The following is a 22,729-nucleotide window of genomic DNA, read 5'->3' as shown; positions in this document are numbered from 1 at the left end:
GGCAGCTACAGTCGTGAAATACTGAGAACTTAGAATCACATCACTTCAACCGAATCTCAAAGAACACAACAGAGAAAATGGTGTCACCTACCTGTAGTGCAGGAAGACGATTCTGCTGGTTGGGAATTACTTTTAATGAGATCATTCCTTTGGTTTCTTTCTATTAAAAAAAAAAAAAGCAGGGAAATAAAACTGTAAGGAAACTAACTTGGATGATCTGCGATTTCAAAAACTCTCACTTCCCCTCTCAAAGTCCCAAAAAGTGTTTTTATCTAACACACATTTTGACCACACACTTTGAAATTTTGTAGGACAATTCCTCCTTCAATACAGAAGTCTTGTGTGCCCCATAAGCCAGTGTAACTTGGAGACGTACAGAGAATAATGAAGAAAAAACTAAGGATTTTCCCTCTTCCCTACACTCAACCCCAAAAGGTCCCCAGAAGAACCTAAAATGAACCTAAAATGAACCCTGGCCCACATACACCCATGCCTTTCTCCACACGAAAGAAAACATTTCCAAATATTCACACACATATGTCCATATTCACATGCACGTATTTTTGTTTTTAACAACAACTGGGCATGTCAATTGCTGCCAATCTTTTTTGTCACTGTAATCTGCTACAATAGACATCCTCGAACATATATCCTTCTAGATTTGCATTTTGATATTTTTTTTTAACGTTTATTTATTTTTGAGACAGAGAGAGACAGAGCATGAACGGGTGAGAGTCAGAGAGAGAGGGAGACGCAGAATCTGAAACAGGCTTCAGGCTCTAAGCTGTCAGCACAGAGCCTGACGCGGGGCTCGAACTCACGGACCGCGAGATCATGACCTGAGCCGAAGTCGGCCGTTTAACCGACTGAGCCACCCAGGCGCCCCTGCATTTTGATATTTAAAAAATTTTTTAATGCTTATTTATTTTTGAAAGAGAGTGGGGTAGGGGCAGAGAGAGAGAGGGAGACACAGAATCTGATGCGGGCTCCAGGCTCTGAGCTGACAGCACAGAGCCTGTTGTGGGGCCCGAACTCCCAAACCACGGGATCACGACCTGTGCCAAAGTCAGATGCTCAACCAACTGAGCCACCCAAGTGCCCAAAGCATTTTGATTTTTATAGAATAAAATACCATGGTAGAAATGCAGAATTAAGGGGTGAGAACATTTTAAAAGCTGTCCTCATATTACTCTTCCAAAAGATTACAGCGACTTCACTCTCACCAGGAATATATGAGAGGCCCTTTCCCCCTATTCTTGCCAGAATTCTATGCTAACATTCTGCCAATCTGACAGGTGGAAAGGATTTCATGGTCGCTTCATTCTGTAATTGTATTACCATGAATAAAGTTAAACCTCTTTTCAAAAGCTTTTTTTCTTATATCCTTTGTCTAGTTATCTGTTTGGTTGTGAGTCTTTTTTTCAACGTTTTTTTTTTTTTTTTTTTTTTTTTTTTTTATTTATTTATTTTTGGGACAGAGAGAGACAGAGCATGAACGGGGGAGGGGCAGAGAGAGAGGGAGACACAGAATCGGAAACAGGCTCCAGGCTCCGAGCCATCAGCCCAGAGCCTGACGCGGGGCTCGAACTCACGGACCGCGAGATCGTGACCTGGCTGAAGTCGGACGCTTAACCGACTGCGCCACCCAGGCGCCCCGGTTGTGAGTCTTTTTATAGCGAAGTTTAGAAGCTGTGAGTCTTTTTATAACACAGAAGTTCTTACAGTGTTAGAATTATTAACTTTCTACCTATCATAGGTGCAACAAATATTTTTCCAAGCCTACTGTTTCTGGGATCTTTCACCACATAGCACAAATTACCTTCTATGTAGTCAATTATATTTACACACATCAAAAGGAAGCACAAATTTTGAAGCTTTACGTGTCACCGCAGGCTCAGGAATCAGTGCACTCAGCCTTACTGAGAAGCACCATGAGGCCAAATCGCCGAGCAGCCTGCTTTGTGGAGGAGGCCCCGTGGGGAAACACATCAACCTTCTCATGCTGCCCATCGTGGGACACTCGGTTCTGCTTCCTCTGGGCGGGAAGGTGCCCCAGGTGACATCGTATATGAGAGACAAGCGTGTGAATGGGCCCCACGGATCAGCGTTCCAGCAGGAAGCAGGTGGCCTGCCCCACAGGGTGCCGAAGACCGCTGAATGAAGGGGCTATTTACAGCCCCGGGACGGCAGCGGCATTCTTACCCCCCACGGGCCTGTGGGCACGTGCTTTCCCCCTGTGTGTCTGCGTCAGGATCCAAATGAAGTCCACACCCTGCAAGTGGGTGATCCGTCTCTTTAGACTCTCTTCACCTACCTGGTCCTCCTCAGTCCGCTCATTTCTTAGCACTTGCCAAATGGTGCTGTTCTAACCATCACTTGGTGAACTAGCTGGAATACTGTCCCCTTATGGACTGTGAGTTACCCAGCGGTAGAGTTCATACAGGGAACAGAGGGACAAAGGCATCATTCTCTGTCCGTGTTTACCACGTTCCAGAGTAATGAACTGGTTCCCTCACATCCTCCAATTAGCTCATAATGTGTACGTGTACACACACACACACACACACAATTACAAGTAATCTAGTTACAGATACTTTTTATAACCCCCTTCGTCTTCCACATTCTTTTGTCAAGGTCCTGTCCAATCTATTTCTGACTGTTTAAGAATTTCTTTTTTTCTCCTGGCTTTGGATTGGTTTGCCTTTTTCCAGTTTCTTAAGGTAGAATCTGAGGCCACAGATTGTGAACTTTCTTGTTTTTTAAGAAAAGTGTTTTGTGATCCAAACTTCTACCCCAGTACAGCTCAATCAGCGTTCTACAGAATCGGATATGCTGTGTTTTCATTTTTATTTGCTTCAAGGTACTTTCTAATTTCCCTTGTGATTTCTTCTGTGGCCTATGGGTTATTTACAAGTGTCTTATTTAATGTCTAAGTATTTAGGGATTTCCAGATACCTGTTTTTGATTTCTAATTCAATTTCATTGTGGGCAGACACCATATCTTCTATGTTTTATGGGTCGAGAGATCTCTTGTGAGTTCGAGCCCCACGTCGGACTCTGTGCCGACAGCTCGGAGCCTGGAGCCTGCTTCGGATTCTGTGTCTCCCTCTCTCTCTGCCCCTCCTCCACTCACGTGTGTACGCTCTCAAAAATTAATAAAAACATTAAAAAATTAAAAAGAGAGAGACTGAGACCTGGGACAGATTCTGGATCTGCCTTTTCCTCCTTGCAGCTCCACCAGTTTTTGCTTCAAGTATTGTGAAGTTCTGTCATTAGGATCTGGGTAAATTTGCTCCCTGTTACTTCATTTAGTCAGAAGCAGAAGTCCAAGTGAGGGCTTTTTTAAATTTTTGTTTTAATGTTTTTATTTATTTTCTTGAGACAGAGAGAGACAGAGCCTGAGCAGGGGAGGGTCAGAGAGAGAGGGAGACCCAGAATCCGAAGCAGGCTCCAGGCTCCGAGCTGTCAGCACAGAGCCCGACGCGGGGCTCGAACTCACGGAATGCGAGATCATGACCTGAGCTGAAGTCGGACACTCAACCGACTGAGCCACCCAGGCGCCCCCCGATTTTTGTTTTTTTAAAGTAATGTGTGGGGCGCCTGGGTGGCTCAGTCGGTTAAGCGGCCGACTTCGGCTCAGGTCATGATCTCGCAGTCCGTGAGTTCGAGCCCCGCGTCGGGCTCTGTGCTGACAGCTCCGAGCCTGGAGCCTGCTTCGGATTCTGTGTCTCCCTCTCTCTGACCCTCCCCCATTCATGCTCTGTCTCTCTCTCAAAAATAAACGTTAAAAAAAAATTAAAAAAAAAAAGTAACGTCTATGCCCAACGTGGGGCTCAAACTCACAACTCTAAATTCAAGAGTCACATGCTCTTCTCACTGGGCCAGCCAGATGCCCCTCAACTTTTCATTTATAATATCCCATCCACCGTTTATAACAAATCCATGATGGGGCACCTGGGTGGCTCAGTCGGTTGGGCGTCCGACTTCAGCTCGGGTCATGATCTCACGGTTTGTGGGTTTGAGCCCCGTGTCGGGCTCTGTACTGACAGCTCAGAGCCTGAAGTCTGCTGCGGATTCTGTGTCTCCCCTCTCTCTGCTCCTCTCTTTCTCATGCTCTCACTCTCTCTCTCAAAAATAAAAAACATTTAAAAGTTTTTTTTTTTTTAAAGAAAACAAATCCACGAATAGGGATTCCTATCTTCATTTTACAGATGACTTAGGTTAATTTACCTGCTCAAAATCATGGCTAGAATAAAGTAGAGCAGGATTTCAGAGCTGCCATCAAAGACCAAAGCTTTCTGACACCCACTCCAGTGTTCTTTCTAGATAGACACTCGGGGTTATTTGCCTTGGTTTAGAAAGTTACTAAATGAAAGCAAAGAACTGTCATTTGTTGCACAGAATAAAGACTAGCGGTGGTACGAGTCCCCTCAAGGAGTACAAAGACTTGACAATAAACTCATGTACGCAGACACCAATGTGGTTCCACACTTCACAAAGACAACGGCAGAGACTATACCCACCATCGCCTTCTGCAGCTGATCTACTGAGTGATTAGTCACGTTTGTGCCATTGATTTCCAGGATCTCATCCCCGACGTGAAGGGAGCCTACCACGAAATGAAAAATCAGTCCGCAAGGAATAAACATTAAAACAAGAGCTGTCAATATAACTCAAGATACCGCAGAAAAGAAACCACGACCTACAGCATTGTTCTACAACAGACTATGTAAAACACTCAGGGTTGAGAATATTCAAGGATGTGGGAAGGGAATGGTTCTTTTGAGTCCCTTGAGGGACGTATCAAGGCGAGCACTCGACAGTTTAGTATGACCTCGTCCTCCCTGGTCAAGCCAAATAAAAGCACTTCATCCACAGCAAGTTTAATGTTTCTTTGTTGTTCTACCTAATGGTAAAGTTCATCAACGGTTAGATTCTATGTGAAGAGTAATTACCAATATTTGTGCCACCCTAGATACAAAAGTTCTAACTGAACAGAAAAAGGTAGGGTTCAAAGCGTGGGATGAATCAGGTGGGCAAATACAGGTTATCATCCGCTACTAAAAACAGGTCATATTTTAATGTTCTCTCACCAACCTCCCAAATAGCTTTGACTCAATGATGCATCTGAAAACTGACGGCACCTTCACATTAAGGAGACACAATGGTTACTTATGATTATTTGTCTAAATTCTATTTTCGCAGTGCAATGCAACGGGCTGCATGTAGTTAACCGGTCAAATATTGGGTGGAAAAGTACTGGCGTAAAGAGGTGTGCAAGAATGCTCAGAGGGAGAGACAGTGGCACTGGGCAATTCATACAAAGGTCTTATAACACAGTTAAAGAGCCAGTTATTAAGCCACAAAAAAATCTCCTGTCTCACACACACACATACACACACACGCTCCCCACTGTAAAGGCTGTAAGCCTCCAGCCCCCCAGCACTGACTAGCATGTCGATGGTTCTCTGACTGAAGCACTGCCCAGGGCCCCCATGGTTACCTTGCCTGTGAATCATGCCACCGTGAAGAATTCTGGCCACCGTACAGGACTGCTTGTCATTCAGCTTCAGGGTGATTCCCTGCAAGGAGGACACAGGGGACAGCAAGCTTTATTTGCAGCTCTTTCTGAGCTTATCCGTAGGATGATTTAGGAGGATCTCTGCAGAGGAAGATCGTTCATCGTCCTCTTGTGGCCTGGGGGCTCAAGGGGTCGAGAGTAAGCAGTGGGCTAGAACAGGACAAGGGATTACCATGGGCTCTTCTGTGACCTTCTCGAACTGGATGAGTCGCACCTTCCTCACATCCTGCCCCTTGGCCTGGGCAGGGCTGCCTGGGGCAGCGCAACCGTTGGTGTACATGTCCTCGGTCATGGCGCTCGCCTGATGCGACGCAGCCTGTCGGGTCAAAACAACAATGCGTCAAGTCAGCGGTGAAGGTCCACCATCACTCTGGAACTGCAACTCTACAATCCAAAGGGCTCCGCAAACCAACGGTTATTGCATAAGCTTGGTGTCCCTCACCTGGAGTGACGCAAGGCTATTTGTAAATGCTATCATCCGACTTAACAGACGTGCTCATCTGGTCGGCTGCAGACGCGTTAAGGTGTTTAATGCCCAGGGTGCTGCCCAGGACCCTGCTGGGGCTGTAATGAGGTGTAATACAATTCACAAAATTCTGATTTCTAAGGCACACCGCCACCGAGGCGGCGGGGAGGGCTGTGCACCCATGGTGTCTATAGCGAAGACCCGAGGTGGGATTCGTTCAAACAGCCTGATGCTTTGCGTCAGGCTGCAGTAAGGATGATTCGCGTTAGCATCAGCCTCTCACAAATCATCTCTTTGGCTACAAACAGGAAGTTCTATCAGGACTAGAGAATTAGGCTTAGCCCTCAGCCTACGACGATACCGCTTAACCTGAGGGGTCCCTCTACGTGAGGTTGCCGCCACCCCTCCTGCCATCCCATGATGACACCTCCACTGTGACCCCGTTCCCCCCATCTTGACAACAGCAAAGCCAGATGACTGGTGCCACCAGACAGTAAGGCACTCAGCGTGGCATCGGCAGGAGGACAGACAACGGACCAATGGAATGGAATAGAAAGTGCAGACACGTGGTCCGTGTCCGAACCTTTCAACACAGATGTGTGGCCACATGTCACGGGCACCAAAAGATGTGGACAGTGATGTCATCATAGCATTATTTTGTAAAAAAAAAAAAATGCTGTACAATTTTTTGAACCATTTGACCATAATCTGAAGATACCATGCTCCTTAACCCATAAAGGTTTGTCTAAGAACAAAAACTTTGTGAAAAACACAAATTTAGCATTGATACAATACTACACCGGGTCCTCAGTTTCTATTAAAATTTTATCAGCTGTCCCAATAATGTCTTTTACGGCTACATATATTCTTCCCCAGACCAGGAGCCAGAACCGTGCACCGCATTCAGTTTGCACAAGCTTTGGCGTCCCTTAACTTGGAAAAGCTCCTCAGTCTTTCTCGGTCTTTCGTGACCTTAACATTTTTTAAGAGGACAGGCCTATTGTTTTGTAGGCTCTCAGTTTTGGTTCTGCCCCGTGTTTTCTCATAATTGGGTTGAGGTCGTATATTTTTGGCAGGAATCCCACAGAAATGGTGGTGTTCCCTTCTCAGAGCGGCACTATTCTTAAAAGCCCGAATCTGGAAGGACCTCCCAAGTCCATTAACGGTAGGATGAATGGACGCACGTAGCCATTACTGATACCACACAGCAGCGAGTGTGCAACGTGGGTGAATCTCTCAGCCTCCTTTGCTGCTTCTTCCTCAGGTGTCTAATCTGCTAATGTTGAAGTGGCCCAGAACTTGCGGTTAAGACATGTGACAGTGGGGAAGGTCAAGTGGAAACCTCCGACGGTGCCCTCCACCCACCCCAGATGAAACAGTAAATCAAAAACAGCATGGCCAGCTAGAGGAGGAGGGACAGGCCTGAGCTTGGTTTACAAAAGGGCCAATTGACTATAGAGCAAAAACATGCCAGCTACACCTGGGGGGCCCTTCAGAGATACTAAGGGAGATTTTCCCGAGATGGGGGTGGTGTGAGGGGCATGCCTCGTCATCTAGTTTGTGGGGTAGCAGAAGCGGAAATATCCCCCGGTGGGAGTGTCTCCATCCAGATGGAGACTCATTCACTCACTTCCTCCTGGGCCCAGGCCCCGGGGGGAAAAGGGCTAGAAGATCAGAGGGGACAGGCTTGTGGATGGTATGTTAATTTAATCTTTATAATTGCACTTAAATTTATTTATTTTGAGAGAGAGAGAGACAGACAGGGAGAGAGAGAGAGAGAGAGAGAGAGAGAGAGAGAGCGCACACGCAGGGTTAGGGCAGAGAGAGGGAGAGAGAGCATCCCAAGCAGGCTCTGCACTGTCAGCATGGGGCCCAACTTGGAGCTCGAACTCACGAACAGTGAGATCATGACCTGAGCCGAAGTCAAGAGTCAGACGCTCAGCCCACTGAGCCACCCAGGCACCCCTGATATTTTAATTTTCATTTACCTCATCCTAAGAGGTCATCAGAAACTCCGATGAGATGGTGAGGCTTGAAGGAGTGTTATTTACTGGGGGGCCTCGAAAGACGGAAGTGCTGAGAAAGAGAAACTGCCTGTGTAGCAACTGAAACTTCAAAAAGCTCACACGACCTCTGTGTCATATGACCCTTCAGCACCACTGCTGGGACGAGATCGGCGCATCCGGGGCGGCGTGGCCACAGACTCATCACCGCTATTCAAACAGAATTGGGGATGATAGGCTGGTATTTAGAAAACATATGGACTTATGACACCTGGGAGTGCAGAACTCTCCAGGCCATGGTTAACAACACAGTCAACAGTGCGCACGGCACGTACGGTTAACAGTGCACACAGTACGTAGCAATGAAAAGGAGGTTCCAAGGTTAATCCTGAAGACATATTATTCACTAAATTATTATCATATTATTCACTAAAAAAACCAGAGAGATGAAAGGTATGCTATCATCAGCACAGTGAACACAATGAATATATTCATATGTGCTTATAAATGTACGAGCTGTGTTGGAGACAGACATAAACAACAGCAATTGCTGCAAACGTGACATACCTTTCACAGAATTACACAAACTGGATTGGAGTCCCTGAGTCTTTTAACAAACAGCCGGGTAACTTGAGGCAAGTTTCTTGACCCCTTTGAGCTTTAGTTTCCTCACGTGCAAAATGAGGATTGTAACAGACTTGACACGCTGCTAAAGAAAATGGTCAGTGTTCAAAATTTTGTGCATCCCTCATTTCTGGTTTTTTTTTTTTTTTTGAGAGAGAGAGAGAGAAAGAGAGAAAGAGAGAGACCACACGCAGGCAGGGGAGGGGCAAACAGAGGGAGGAGAGAATCCCAAGCAGGTCCCACACCACCAGCGTGAAGCCCGAGACAGGGCTCAATCCCACAGGCCACGAGATCGTGACCTGAGCCAAGATCCAGAGTCACATGCCACCCAGGCACCCTTGTGCATCCCTTCATTTGTAATTAATTTCTACACAGGCAAATGAAAACCTACTGTTCCCAAAAGCTCTACAAAACACAGTGCTTTCTATTCTGGCAAGCTCAAGTTTTCCCGAGTGACTGTGATTCAGGTTCATGTTGGCAGCCTGAGTATCTAGGACCCTGTGTAAATGAAAGCAAAGGGGGCAAGGGAGGAGGGAAGTCATCAGGGATGAGAGATTTCAGTAACTTTCTACAAGACAGGAAGCAGACAGGGAGATGGTCGCAGATTGAGCAGAGTCAGGACAGCAGGGCCCGGGGCACGCATGTCGGCAGCGTAGGCTTGGGAGGACCGCGCCTCCGGCAGGAGCACAGCAGGCCAGGCTCTAGGGTCCCCTGGGAGGACCGCGCCTCCGGCAGGAGCACAGCAGGCCGGGCTCTGGGTCCCCTACAGAGAATGACAGACGCGAGACTTAAAGTGACAAGAGCTCCCGAAGAGCAGCCAATGTGGCCTTTTCAGCGCCACTTCCGAAGCGGGAAGAAGGATGAAGGGCCAGGCCGGAGGACAGGTGTCCATGTCTTGTCAGCCAGGGCCACGCGGTATGGCTGTCCCAGGCCACAGCAGAGCCGGGCCAGCGAGCCCAGCATCTGGCCTCCCAGATGACGTCACGGACAAGTGGGACAGAGCTTCTGGGCCAGCGGTCAGCCATAAAGTCAACACCGTTTACGAACTTTCCCTCCTTGGAACCTGCTGAAAGGGAAGGCATGAGGCAGTCGTGGTGAAGGAGCACGTGGGGGGTGTGGACATCACAGCGGAAGGAGAGGGGGATGGAAATGAAGGGAAGGGGCCACTGACCTCATTGCCTCTGAAGCAAGGAGTCAAGAATGGTCTCCACCGTGAGTACGACAGTAAGTGAAGAAATGATGGTAGAATTTAAAGCAGAAATCACACCTGTACAGCTCTTTGTTTCTGACTACACGCTTCTGTTTAGTAAAAACCAAAGGACGCCAAGCTCTCTCCCCACACTCTGCCAGGCCTGGTGCCACTCAGCCTGCACCCACACCTGCGAGGCTGAGCCCGGCTGAGCGGCCGCACTTGGGCACACGTTCCCTGGGCCGCTCCCTGCTCGCAAGCCAGGGTCACCTGCCCGCTCCCCTGCGCCTGAGGTGGTATGTGTGTTACACACAGCGGCTTCATGCACCTGATCCATTGAGGTTATAGTAAACCCAGTTCTGGGTGACTTTTTTAAAAAATATTTTAACTTTTTGATCCATTGAGGTTACAGTAAACCCAGTTCTGGGTGACTTTTTAAAAAAATATTTTAACTTTTTAAATTTATTTTGAGAGACAGAGACTGAGACAGAGAGGGAGTGCAAGTGGGGTAAGCACCGACGGAGAGGTAGAGAGAGAATCCCAAGCAGGCTCCACACTGTTAGCTCAGAGCCCGATGTGGGGCTCAAACTCATGAACCGTGAGATCATGAGCTGAGCCAAGATCAAGAGTTGGACATTTAACTGACTGAGCCACCCAGGTGTCCCAGGGTGACTTTTTAAAAAATCATGTATGTGATACAAAGGCACAGGCCCTGGAACAGCTAAAAACAATTTTAAAAGTAAGAAAAAAGGAGTCCGTCTACACAGTTTCTTTCTTTTTTTTAATGTTTGCTTATTTTTGAGAGAGAGACAGAGTACAAGCCGCGGAGGGGCAGAGAGAGAGAGACAGAGACAGAGACACAGAATCTGAAGTAGGTTCCGGGCTCTGAGCTGTCAGCACAGAGCCCGACTCGGGGCTCAAACTCATAAAATGTGAGATCATGACCTGAGTCGAAGTCAGATGCTTAACCAATGGAGCTACCCAGGTGCCCCTACACAGTTTCAAGATGTACATGGTTACAAGCAATGAAGACTGTGTGATATAGACACAGAGATCAACAGACCCATGAAGATATGCCCAGGTGATTCTCACAAAGGCACAAAAACAACTCCATGGAGGAAAGGCAGTGTTTTCAACAAACGGTGTGGGAGCAATCAGACACACGGGGACAAAAACAGACACACCACACTGACCTTACACCTTACAGTGGCTCAGGGACTTGAATGTAAAGTGGAAAACTATAAAACTTTAACTAACTGGAATTCAAATAAAAAAGTTGAGGGGTGCCTGCATGGCTCAGTCAGTTGAGAGTCTGACTCTTGATGTCGGCTCAGGTCATGATTTCACGGTCATGGGTTTGAGCCCCACATTGGACTCTGGGCTGAGTGTGGAGCCTGCTTCTTTCTTTTTCTTTCTTTCTTTCTCTCTCTCTCTCTCTCTCTCTCCCCGCCTCGCTCCCTCACTCCACCCCTCTCCCCTGCTTGCGTTCTCTAAAAAGAGAAAATAAAATTAGTTAATTAAAAACTTGAAGAAAAAAACCCTATAGAGAAGACTGATGGTTCCCAGAGGGGATGTGGGGGATGGGTGAGACAGGTGATGGGGATGAAGGAGGGCTTATGAGGAGCACCGGCTGTCGTACGGAAGTGTAGGATCACTATATTGTATACCTGAAGCTAACATTGCACTGTATGGTAACTGGAATATTAAGAAAAACTAAAAAAACAATCTAATTAAAAAATGGTCAAAGCATCCCGTTCTGGAACATTCAAGATGTGGAAGAGAGGACACGGCAGGTGCCCTGGTGCAAAATTCCAGGCTTCCGTGGGTCTTTCGGTAGCAGCCGTGATCAACCGTGCTGACCACACAGGAGCCAAAACTCCGTGCATCATCTCTACGGAGGAGACCGAGGGACGCCTGACCAGACTCCCCGCCGCTGCCGCGGGGACACGGTGATGGCCACGGTGCAGAGAGGCAAACCCGAGCCGAGAAGAAGGTACATCCAGCAGTGCCAACGGGACCACGAAAGTCGTAGCGGAGAAATGACGGCGTGTTTCTGTCTTTCGGGGACGAGGCGGGCTCACGGCAAACCATGAAGGCAAGGGGAAAGCTTCCGCCACCACGGGCCGGGGGTGCGCACACCCGGGGCGCAGGACCGCACCCGATGCTGGCAGCACTGCACGAGGCCTGGGTGTAGTTGTTTAAAACAATCACAAATTACTTGCTACCCTTTCCCCTAAAAGGGCCAAAGACAGGAAGAAATATTTCACTAAGGAAGATAAATAAGGAGGAACGGCAAGGGATGAGCTAACATAAAACACAGACGACACTAAATGCCTGTGAGGATGCAGAGAACGGAATCTCTCATCCTTGCTGATGGGAGTGTAAAATCGCACGGCCATTTCACAAGAGAGTTAGGGACTTTCTTAAAAAACCCACAAGACATAATAAAATAAGATAAAATTTAAAAATTAAAAAAAAAGTTTTTAAATGAAACAACCACCTTACAACCCAGCCATGTCACCCCTAGAGAAATGTTCACACAAAACTTGTATGTGAAGCCTTATAACAACTTTATGCCTAATAGCCGAAATGTGGGAACAACCAGAATGGCCTATAATTGGGTAAGCCGTTCAACAGATGACCGCGGCCCATCCGTACCACGAAACACGTCTCAGCAACAACAAGGAACAAAGGCACTCTGATGAGTGAAAAAAAAGCCAATCTCAAAAGGTTGCATATTCTATGAATCCATTTACATAACATTTTTTTGAGGGGGGGTACAAGGGAATGAGGGGGGGAGAGGGAGAGGGAGAGGGAGAGGGAGAGGGAGAGGGAGAGGGAGAGGGAGAGGGAGAGGGAGAGGGAGAGGGAGAGGGAGAGGGAGAGGGAGAGGGAGAGGGAGAGGGAGAGGGTAGCGGGGCTCACCGGAAGGGCACATGCTCACTGGAAGCAGGGCTTGAACTCATGAAGCATGAGATCACGACCTAAGCTAAAGTCAGATGCTTAATGACTGAGCCACCCAGGAGCTCTAAATAACATTTTTGAGATGAAAAATTATAGAGATGGAGAATAGATCAGTGGCTGCCAAGGTCAGGGCGACAGTAAGAATGAGGAGCAATGTGGTGACAGAGCGGTTCTGCACCTTGATGGTGGAGGCGGTGGTTATACACATGCACACATGACAAAATGGGACAGAACTATATGCATACGTTGTACCGATGTCAACTGTGTGGTTTTCATACTGTACTACGATTGAACTCCCAGTAGATAGAACTGAACTTCTTTGGATAAAATAAGTAGCAAAGTGGCAGGCAAGCAGCGCCCATCTGCAACCAAAGAACTCTTGAGAAAGCCTGGTACCGAAGAATGGGTACCGGTGACAGGTCCTTGACAAGTATGCAGCGTACACGATCGGTCTTCGGATCCCCATTCGTGTTCTGGGACAGGAAGGTCAGAGGCCACGATACACGGTGATCAAACAGGTCCCCAAAGCACGGCCCATGGTGGCCTGGGACGGTGTGGTTAAGCCTCTTCAAAGCTGAACAGCTGCTGCCACAGTCCACACAACAGGGTGAGACATTAAATATTTCAAGTAGGTGGATTCAGCAAATCAGAGGAGAAGCAGTGCCAAGTTGGAAGGAAGAATCCCTTTCACAAATTAATCGCCTGCGCTGTCTGTACATTTTCACCCTGCATGTTACAGGAGGGATGTGGGGGGTGAGGAACCGAAGGCCCTCTGACCACGGCCGCGGTGAAAACATGATGGGCTGCAATCTCACATGTCAGGCCTCCGAGTCCAAAATAGAATCCAGGACTTTCCTTGACCCTCATTTATTGATTTTTTACCACTATTACCCACGGGGCTGAAAACTAAACTCAGGCAATCATTCCACGGGTTTATCAGCAGCTACCATTTATGCGCGTTGCTAAGCACAGTGGTTTACAGGTGGCCATAAAGTCAGGAAACACGGATCGTGTTCTTTTATTGTGTGCTGTAATGTAGCACCAATAAACTGCTTACGATGATTCACCTCGGTTTCCAGACTCCGCGGCCCCTGCAGAACGCTCTAAGTGACGACAGATTAGAAAGTCTTAGTCCAGAGAACACAAACTGACCTTTGAAAGGGGAAGAAGCCTACACGGTCGTGTACCTAGAACAGGCAGATAAACTGGCACTTACCTCATATTGTTCTTATTCAGCTATATTACAAAGATCGTTTTTGAACGCGTCAGCCTTTAAGTTAAGGACTCAGCAGAGCTTACCAGAGGCAGAACACATTCCAGTCAGAAAAGTCCAAGAGCTGCCATCCCAAAGGTTGGTCTTTCAAATGTGCTTATCCATCAAGATGTTCTTCGAGATGACTAAGAGTCACTCTCACACTCACCCAGAAGTTGCAAACGATGACGAAGATAAACGGAAATGTCGAACGTGCTAACTAAAGAACCAACTTGCAACAGTAAGGCTTCTAAAAGCAAAGTGCGATGTTCTCCACCACAGACTTGTCACTGAGCGGCCCTGTCCTTCTGAGACACACGCTACACTCCCCGGGGCCTGTCTTCCTTGGAACTTCCCTACACTACTCCTCAACCTCATGTCGCAAATTCCTCTGACCAGCCCTCGTGTCTGTGTCCTCATGACAACTGTAGGAGCAACAACACACAGACAGACACTTACATTTGACGTCTGTACATGCACACGCACACGCACAGAGTGAAGGTGACTTCTTAATTCAATCTGCGAGGCTGAGACCCCATGAAGTACAGATCTCCACATGGTTAAGTCATGGTCTCTGCCCTTGGCAGCTCATGACTATAAGGACAAGTTGTTCGTTCATTCATTCATTCATTAATTCATGTATCCAACATAAATGATAAATGGAAAGATTTCCTCCATCAAGTTTAAGATGGTCTTAGACTGTATGTGCTCAAAGGACTCAAAACAAGGTTTCAACTTTCTTCAAAACTAGCTTCACCAAGTTTTGAAATGGAGCTTCACCAAGGCTTTCTGAATGGTGAGGAGGATGGCATCTATGGGGGATGAAGGGGAAGACGACAGGAAGTCCTAGGGGCAGACCAAGGAGCGGTCTGCTCTTCAGTGGGACGCAAAGACAGAGGAACCAGGACTCAGACACAAGTTCCGCCCGATGAGGCCGCGTTGCAGTCCTCCTGCTACACAACTGGCCCAGACTGAACTCAGGAGAAAGGGAAGGAGGCTGCCTTCGCCTCAGGGTAATGGACGTGCCCAAGACTGACCGATGAAATTGCAGTCCTGTCCCACCGGGTCATCCACTCGTCTGCCACGGAGCAGGCTTGTGTCCTGGTCCCTGATTTGCTCCAACGTTTCTTGTTTCCACAGCTGGTAATACATTCCACTTTGAGACAGAGATTTGTCTGTCCCTTCTGTTTATTTTGTCTCCTCAAGCTGCAAGACAAGTACCACACAGGCAGGGGTCTTCATTTTACTCACTCTTGGGTCCCGGGCACCTAGAACTCTGCCTGGCTCTAATTTAGGGAGCTTGCTCAACACTCACTGATGACATGAATCACTCCCAAGGCACGTGCTGCTTTTTTTGGGGCCACTACTACCCCCCTCCGTCACCACCACTGCCATGCGATTGCTAGGTGACACGAGTCACGTTGAACAAATACTAAAGTCAAACGTGCTAGATTCCATTTTGCAGGGTTCACTTCAAGCTTAAAAATCACCACCCTCCTCTCTGGTGCACATGGGAGGCCCCAGGGCTAGGGTGGGCATGGTGGGAGCGGCTCCGGTTAAAGACGACTGCTCCACCACTAGGATTCTGGAGAAATTGGGGCATAAACACCCACCCACGGCTCCATGTCTGGCCTTTGCTCTGCAGCCTTTTGGCCTTTCATTATCCAAACTGTGGGAGTGCTAATGCCCCGCTGCTCTGAAAGCCCCTTCGGAGGAAACATCTGCAGCAGGGTTCAAAGGGCACAGGCAGCTGGTCAAAGGAAGCTGGGATTTAAAAAGAGATGAAAAACAAACTTGGCACTTGGCGGGGGTGGAGGTCGGGGGGTGGCCAGTGGGGGGGGGGGGAATAAAACTGGGACAACTAAAGCTGGTTTTTTCATCCAAACAATCGGATTAAGAGTGACAGTGAACGTAGGAGAGGACAAACATTTGTTCAGCCTACTGTTAGGCTCTTTGCCAACTGCTTTCACATGGAGACTTAGAAGGCCAGGCGAAGAAGGCAAGCCATCACCAGAGGGCAGACTATGGTGGTGGGGGGGTGGTGCAAACACCCACTCCAGCCTGGGCAGGATCCGCTTCCAATTTGGGGCAGAAAAACAAACAGGACGGGCCTCTGGGTGGCTCAGTCAGTTAAGCGTCCAACTCTTGGTTTCAGTCCAGGTCATGAACTCACAGGTTCTTGAGTTCGAACCCTGCATCGGACTCTGCACTAACGGCGCAGAGACTGCTTGGGATTCTCTCTCTCTCTCTCTCTCTCTCTCTCTCTCTCTCTCTCTGCCCCTCCCCCACCCACACTTTCTCCATCTCTCAAAATAAATAAATAAACTTAAAAAGAGCCTGGAGACTGCTTCAGATCCTGTGTCTCCCTCTCTCTCTGTGCCCTTCACCTGCTCATGCTCTGTCTCTCACAAAAATAAACGTTTTGTAAAAATTTAAAAAAGAGAAACTGAGAAAATCAAGAGTGCTGTAAAGTATTAGACAGAAATCAGCACTTTTACCACAAATGACAAGAGCTGGAGAAGAACTGAGGAGAGAAAGGCCTAGAGCCAGGAGTTTCTGGCCAAGTACTATCTTAAAAATCATGCATTAACTAGGCACACTGTTTCTCAGGCACTAAATCATTCGAGAACACATACATCAATCAATCCAAAGGCCAAGTGTCTAAAGATCCTTTTCCAGTGTGCTTTATCTACCCAGTGTACTGTGTATAGAGGCAAAGGCTTCTTCCCTTGCAAGGAGGGTGACTTTTGAGCAAAGACCTACATATGTTTTTGGTTCATGTATATTTCTTTATATAAAGGAAAAGGAAAAAGTGAACAATCAGAAGAGAAAATTCCATATTATGAAAGTTGTACCCTGGTTCCCTAATTCAGAGTTTTTCTTCCTGTTCCCCACCCTGGGGTGACTTCCCCTCCCCCCAGCCACTGCTGGAGATGTGCTTACTCCTGCCTTCTTACACTCCACACCCAGGGCCCTCCTTTTCTTTTTTATTTAAAAAAATTTTCTTAACATTTATTTATTTTTTGAGAGACAGAGAATGAATGGGTAAGGGGCAGAGAGAGAGTGAGTCACAGAATCCAAAGCAGGCTCCAGGCTCTGAGCTGTCAGCACACAGCCTGACGCCAGGCTGGAACTCATGAATCGTGAGATCATGACCTGAGCCAAAGTCATACGCTTAACGGACAGCCACCCAGGCACCCCCAGGGTCCTCCTTTTTTAGGAGGTATGAGCAATTCACTACTTATGGGTAAAATCTCTGCATCCATGAAATGTCAACTGATTTTGTTTCCCTTTCCCCAGGGGACATTTTACAGTGTATCAAGACATTTTACAGTGTATCAAGGCATTTTTTTGATTGTCACAACTGGGGGGGGTATTACTTTTCACAACAGAGAATGATTAGACTCAAAGTGTTACTCAACAAGAACCTCAATGGCTTCACCCAAGCAGTTCCCCCCCGCCTGGAGCGCTGTTCACCAATTACATCCTAGATACCCCAAGACTCAAGGTCTGGCAGCTTCACAGCGCCCTACACCTGCCTGCCTCTGTGGCCTTCATCGTTGACTCCTCAGCCCCAGAACCAGGTCCACACACAGTAGGCGATCAACAAGACTACATCATAGCCAAGGACGACCAGTGTGGACTAATGCATCTGCTGCCTAAGAATCGACAGATTTTAGGGGCATCCGGCTTCGGCTCAGGACATGATCTCACGGCTCATGAATTCAAGCCCTGTGTCGGGCTCTGTGCTATCAGCGCAGAGCCCACTTTGCATCCTCTGTCCCCCTCTGTCTCTGCTCCCCCTCTGCTCGTATGCATTAAAAAGAATAGATCTTAGTGGAAGCTCACCTGTAGCCTGACCTATTTTAGGTCATTTTCCATCACGGGAGACGCCCAAGCGAATGTTGAGGGATTTTTGACATACTACTTCATGGGAAAAGTGTTGTTTTTAGCAGGATGGAAGAGGAATTCTATGAGCAAATTTACATGCACTAATGAGCCCTGCTGTAAAGAATAAGGCCAGAGGTAGCTTATGAGTTTCTCCAAGGAAAGAAATGTACTTCAATATGGGAGACAGGCCATCGTTCAAACCTATTGCAAAATTATTTTTTGGCAATACTTTTTCAATATTAAATGTGGCCTATGATCAGAAGTGCAACTTCAGGTTTTGAGTCTTGAGAACTTTTACAGAAAGCACTCTCCGTAAACGAGGCCTTCAGCAACATCATTTTGAGAATTCTGTTACAGCCCACAAGTCCTTCCCAGGTTTTCGTACTTCTTACCAGTATGGGGCCGTGCTGACTGCTACTGGACAGGAGGTTCTTAGGGACATGTAGGATGCCCCTGTGCAGTTCTAAGTGCTCGACACACATCACGTCAGGTCACTGCCTCCACAACCTTCCACACAGGCGTGTCTGACAGAGTAGAAACCTAAGGCACAGAGAGCTTAGGCAGCTTGCCCAGGGATACACGGCAAGTGAACGGTAGAGCCCCGGAGGAAAGGTGAACCTGAAGAAACCATTAGAGATTCTCCCTCCAACGTCCACACCTTGCCAGATATGGATGCTACTCCATTCAGCAAGCTAGCAAGTTTCTTCTGTCATCTTCTTCAAATCCTTTAATAACACCAAAACACAGTGGCTACCCAGTAGGCCCACACGCAGTACTTTGGGACCAACTGCCAGCTCCACAGAAACTGTTTACTCAAAGGGTGTGCCACAACATAACTCTTGTAGTGATGGGGCCTCGTTTCAAGGAGCCACGCAATCTCTCAAGCCTGTTCGTAAGGAGCAGAGAGGTTTACACAAAGTCGGGTCACTTCGTTATATACGGGGCTCTTGCTGGGCTCAGTGACAGGAGCCTGATACAGTTGGATTCCATTTATAAGACTGTAAAGGATCACCAGGGAACTTTCTGGAGAAATGAAAGGGTTCTATATCAGGATTTTGGTGATGGTTACATGACCATAGGCATTTGTTAAATCTTACTGAACAGACCAAATGCATTTATGAATTATACGTATGCTAATTGTACTTCAATACAGCTGCCAAGAGTAAATTTAATAAGGAGATTTTTATTAAAAAGTCAAGGCTCAGCCAAGTGAACCAATTATAGAGGAGAAGCAAAATCACACATCCAAGCCTACGGGGAGCCAGATAGTTTTAGACCCCGATTCCCTCTTAGTGCATACTCTACTAGAGAACGGAAAGTCCAATTTTGTCTTGCCATTTGAAGAACAATAGTGTCTCCCCCACTGGGTCATTCTAGCACTCACTGAAGCCTAGAATATTGCCATCATGACTGGAAACAACAGACAGGTGTGAACATGGCACTGATGCTTATCAACTGTTTCCTGGAGCTTCCAGTCCAGAGTCACGGCTCTCCTGTTTGCTTTACCTTGTGAACCTTCAGTATCATCATCTGTGGAAGTGGAAGGTTATGCTAAATCTCTAATGTCCACCTCTTCAGTCGTTTATTAATTCAGCAAACATTTCTGAGGACCTATTTATCAGGCATTTAAAATAAAAACCGTGAGCATGAAATAGCCCTGCCCTGAAAAATCTTGCTGTGGAGAACAGAGATTCACGCTGACTTCAGGCTGGGTCAGGGCAGAAACACAGCTGCTGCCTGGCTCTGGCTCACACTCTCCCTCTCGCTCTCTCTCTATGCACATTCACTAGTGGTACCTGACCCCCAGTTCGTGCAGCAGGCCGGGCTAGGTGCGGGGTCGCCGGGCCTATCTTTGGGGTGATGGTTCCAACTGCGAGCCAGCCGCAGCCTCCGGATGAGTGAGCGAGCATTCTGCTGGCTGCACCTCCGCCCGAGAGGACCTCCTTTTGGTGGGTGAAACCCACACTCGGAACTATATGACAGATAACACGGAAACCATCAACCTCTTCTGGGCATCTTTGAGGATAGAGGATAACGGCTCTTTACCACCCATCCCAGGAATCCGGAGGGCACAATGACGTCAGCCACCCGTGGATCCCCTGTCCACCCGAACATGCACACGGGCCACCCCGTCTGCACCGCAGCCCCAGGGGCCGTGCGCGAATGCGGAGGGACGGTGAGTGAGCGCTTTAGAGGCAGAGTTGGGTTTTACAACCTTCTCTGCGGACCCAGACACGCGAGCAGTTCAACACGCAGGCGGACCCACTCTTCTTGGGTCTGTTCCCCAAAGTCTTTCTGTCACCCTGACTTCCGTCCACGGGGAAGTTTGCCTTGACCTTAACCAGCGCTGTGTACAGGCCGCGGCCTCTCCGAGTTTCCACCCAGAAAGGCTGCGGGGGTGGGGGGAAGACCCACCGCACCTGAAGCCCCCGAACGAACCCCGGTAGCCGCCGCGGGCTCGGCTCCGAGGCCGGCCGCCCGCGGCCGGGGCCGCGGACCGAGCAGGTCCTGCGGCGGGCGGCGCGGCCTGGAGCCGAGCCCCGGCCCCGCACCCCCGCGCCCAGGACGCCGCGGGGCCCTCTCACCTCGGGCCGGCTGCGCTTCTGCAGCAAGTGCTCCAGGTAGAGGTCGGAGAGCGCGGTGCGCATGCCGCCCCCGCCCTCGCCCTCGCTCGCCTTGAGCGTCATCTTGCCGGAGCCTCGACGCGGGGCCGCGAGCCGCGAGGCGGGCAGAGCCGGGAGTGCGAGCGCCGAGGCCTGCGGGGAGACGGAGGCGGCGGAGGCGGCGCAGGCGGCGGAGGCGGCGCGGCCCCGTCACCTCCCCGCGGGCGGCGCGCTGGGAGGGCGGGGACGGAGCGCCGCCCCGCCCCTGCCCTGGCCCCGCCCCCGGCCAACCTCGAGGCTGAACTCAGAGGGGCCGTGAGGAACCCGGCAGACCGCGCCCTCCCGGCGGAGGGCCCACCGGCTCCGCCCACAGCCCTGGCCGAATCGGTGGGGACTGGAAGGAAGCCGTCGCTCCGACTCCGGGCTCTACCCAGAAATCTCTGCGGGCCCAGCGCGTTGCGAAAATGCCTTTAAGGCTCCTGGGCTGCCGGTACCCTGTCATTTACATTGCTGGCTGCAGTTCGGTGATGGGAGGCCTGATTGCCCCGAACAGCAAACTGTTTTTACTTGTCTTACGCCACATCTTCTACTCTTAGTGCCACAAAAATTTTGAGGGATCAGTGGAAGTAAAGGGAACCGACATTCCTTAGGAATCCTAGAACAGGATTCCTTAGCATCCTAATGCTTTGGTGGCGTTAAAGCAGCAGTCTAAATCATGGAAGGGTTTCTGAACAAAACATTGACTGGGCTTACAGGGCTCAGGGCTGTCTACATCCATAGATACCTTTACCTGACCCAAACCTGGTCCCCTTTTCCCGAGGCTAGTAACCTCACACTATTATAAGCAGTTCATTGCTCTATACAATCTTATGCGGACCTTCCAGTACCATATAGCCACGAGGAGAAAGTCCAACGGAAGACTTTGGACATCACGCAGTTTTCTCTGTTAAGAGGCTGAGATCACATGATTGATGGCTCCCTTCTCCAAGATTACCCTAAAGGAAGTATAGAAAGCTGAGAGACACAGAGACAGAGATGGACAAGGAAAGAGGGTGCTATCGAAATTAAGAGTATGATACTTGTGCAGGGATATACTAACTGAGCAACGCAATACATTACAGAACGCAGACACACCCTGCACGTGTACAACTGTGGTATACGATGCACTTGACGTGTTAGGTAACTCAAGAAAGACTTTCATTAACTGAAGCTGGAAAATGGTTATTTATATTGAAAGAGATAAAATTAGAGCCTTCTTCTTGCAAAAACAATCTATTCCAGATGGATTAAGAACTTAAATGTCAAAAACACGCTTAAATGTCAAAAAGCTCTTGAAACAAAACATCAGCAAAGAACTCTTAGTTTGGGGGATGGGAAAAGATTTCTTAAACAATGCGGACAAACGACTGACTATAAAACAGAACGCTGATAAGTTTGACTTTGTTAACAGTAAGAACTTTTACTTGTCAAAAAACAAACCAAAAAGCAAAAAAGACCACATGTGCATTGAGAGAAAGTATTTTGAGTATAGGCAAATGACAAACAGTTCCTGTCATAAATATATAAAGGACTATAAATTAACAGTATTTAAAAAGGCAGTAGAGGGGCACCTGGCTGGCTCAGTCAGTAGAGCACATGACTCTTGATCTTGGGATTGTGAGATTCAGCCCCACGTTGGGGGTAGAGATTACTTAAAAATAAAGTCTTTAAAAGAGTAAAATAATCCAGTAGACAAATGGGTAAAAAACAGGAAATAAACATCTCACATATGGAGAAATACATATGATCAAAAAACATACAAACAGATGTTCAAGTTCGTTAGTGACCAGGGAGATAGATGCAAGTCAAGACTTCACTGTATGCCCACTCAGTTATCAAAATTGGGAAAGTCTTACCATATCAAGTGTTAGAGCCGATATGAGTCCATATGAGTTCTTGAACATTGCTGCTGGGAGTCAAAACTGGTACCACTAGTGAGGAAAGCGCTGTCTTACAATTGGACATGCGTCCGACCTCTTAGCCAGCAGTTGCACTCACCCTTCATCGATTCCCACTCTCCAGAGGGAGCAACCCTCCCCAGTTTGCTCTGGAACCGTCCAGACCTTCCTTTATGCACAGAGAATATATTCAGAACTAGAGTTGCCTCGTTCGTCTGG

The 22,729-nt window shown here is 48.3% G+C and overlaps 1 protein-coding gene across 1 annotated transcript in view; it reads right to left on the bottom strand.

Annotated features, from left to right (window-relative positions):
- MPP1 (MAGUK p55 scaffold protein 1) overlaps window positions 1–20,785 on the bottom strand; it is a 29,661-nt gene extending 8,876 nt beyond the window's left edge. Inside the window, exons 1-5 of the mRNA XM_081793384.1 lie at window positions 20,556–20,785; window positions 5,754–5,897; window positions 5,504–5,582; window positions 4,524–4,609; window positions 92–160 (exon numbers count right to left, since the gene is read on the bottom strand). Of these exons, the coding sequence (XP_081649510.1) occupies window positions 92–160; window positions 4,524–4,609; window positions 5,504–5,582; window positions 5,754–5,897; window positions 20,556–20,657 (480 nt within the window). The 5' untranslated portion in view covers window positions 20,658–20,785. The remainder of the gene's footprint in view (window positions 1–91; window positions 161–4,523; window positions 4,610–5,503; window positions 5,583–5,753; window positions 5,898–20,555) is intronic.
- Window positions 20,786–22,729: the final 1,944 nt, after the last annotated feature.

This window comes from Panthera onca, chromosome X (assembly GCF_046562875.1).
Source record: "Panthera onca isolate mPanOnc1 chromosome X, mPanOnc1 haplotype 2, whole genome shotgun sequence".
Classification (NCBI taxonomy): Eukaryota; Metazoa; Chordata; class Mammalia; order Carnivora; family Felidae; genus Panthera; species Panthera onca.
The sequence above is the reverse complement of the archived record's forward strand: the minus strand, read 5'-3'. Positions and strand labels throughout refer to the sequence as shown.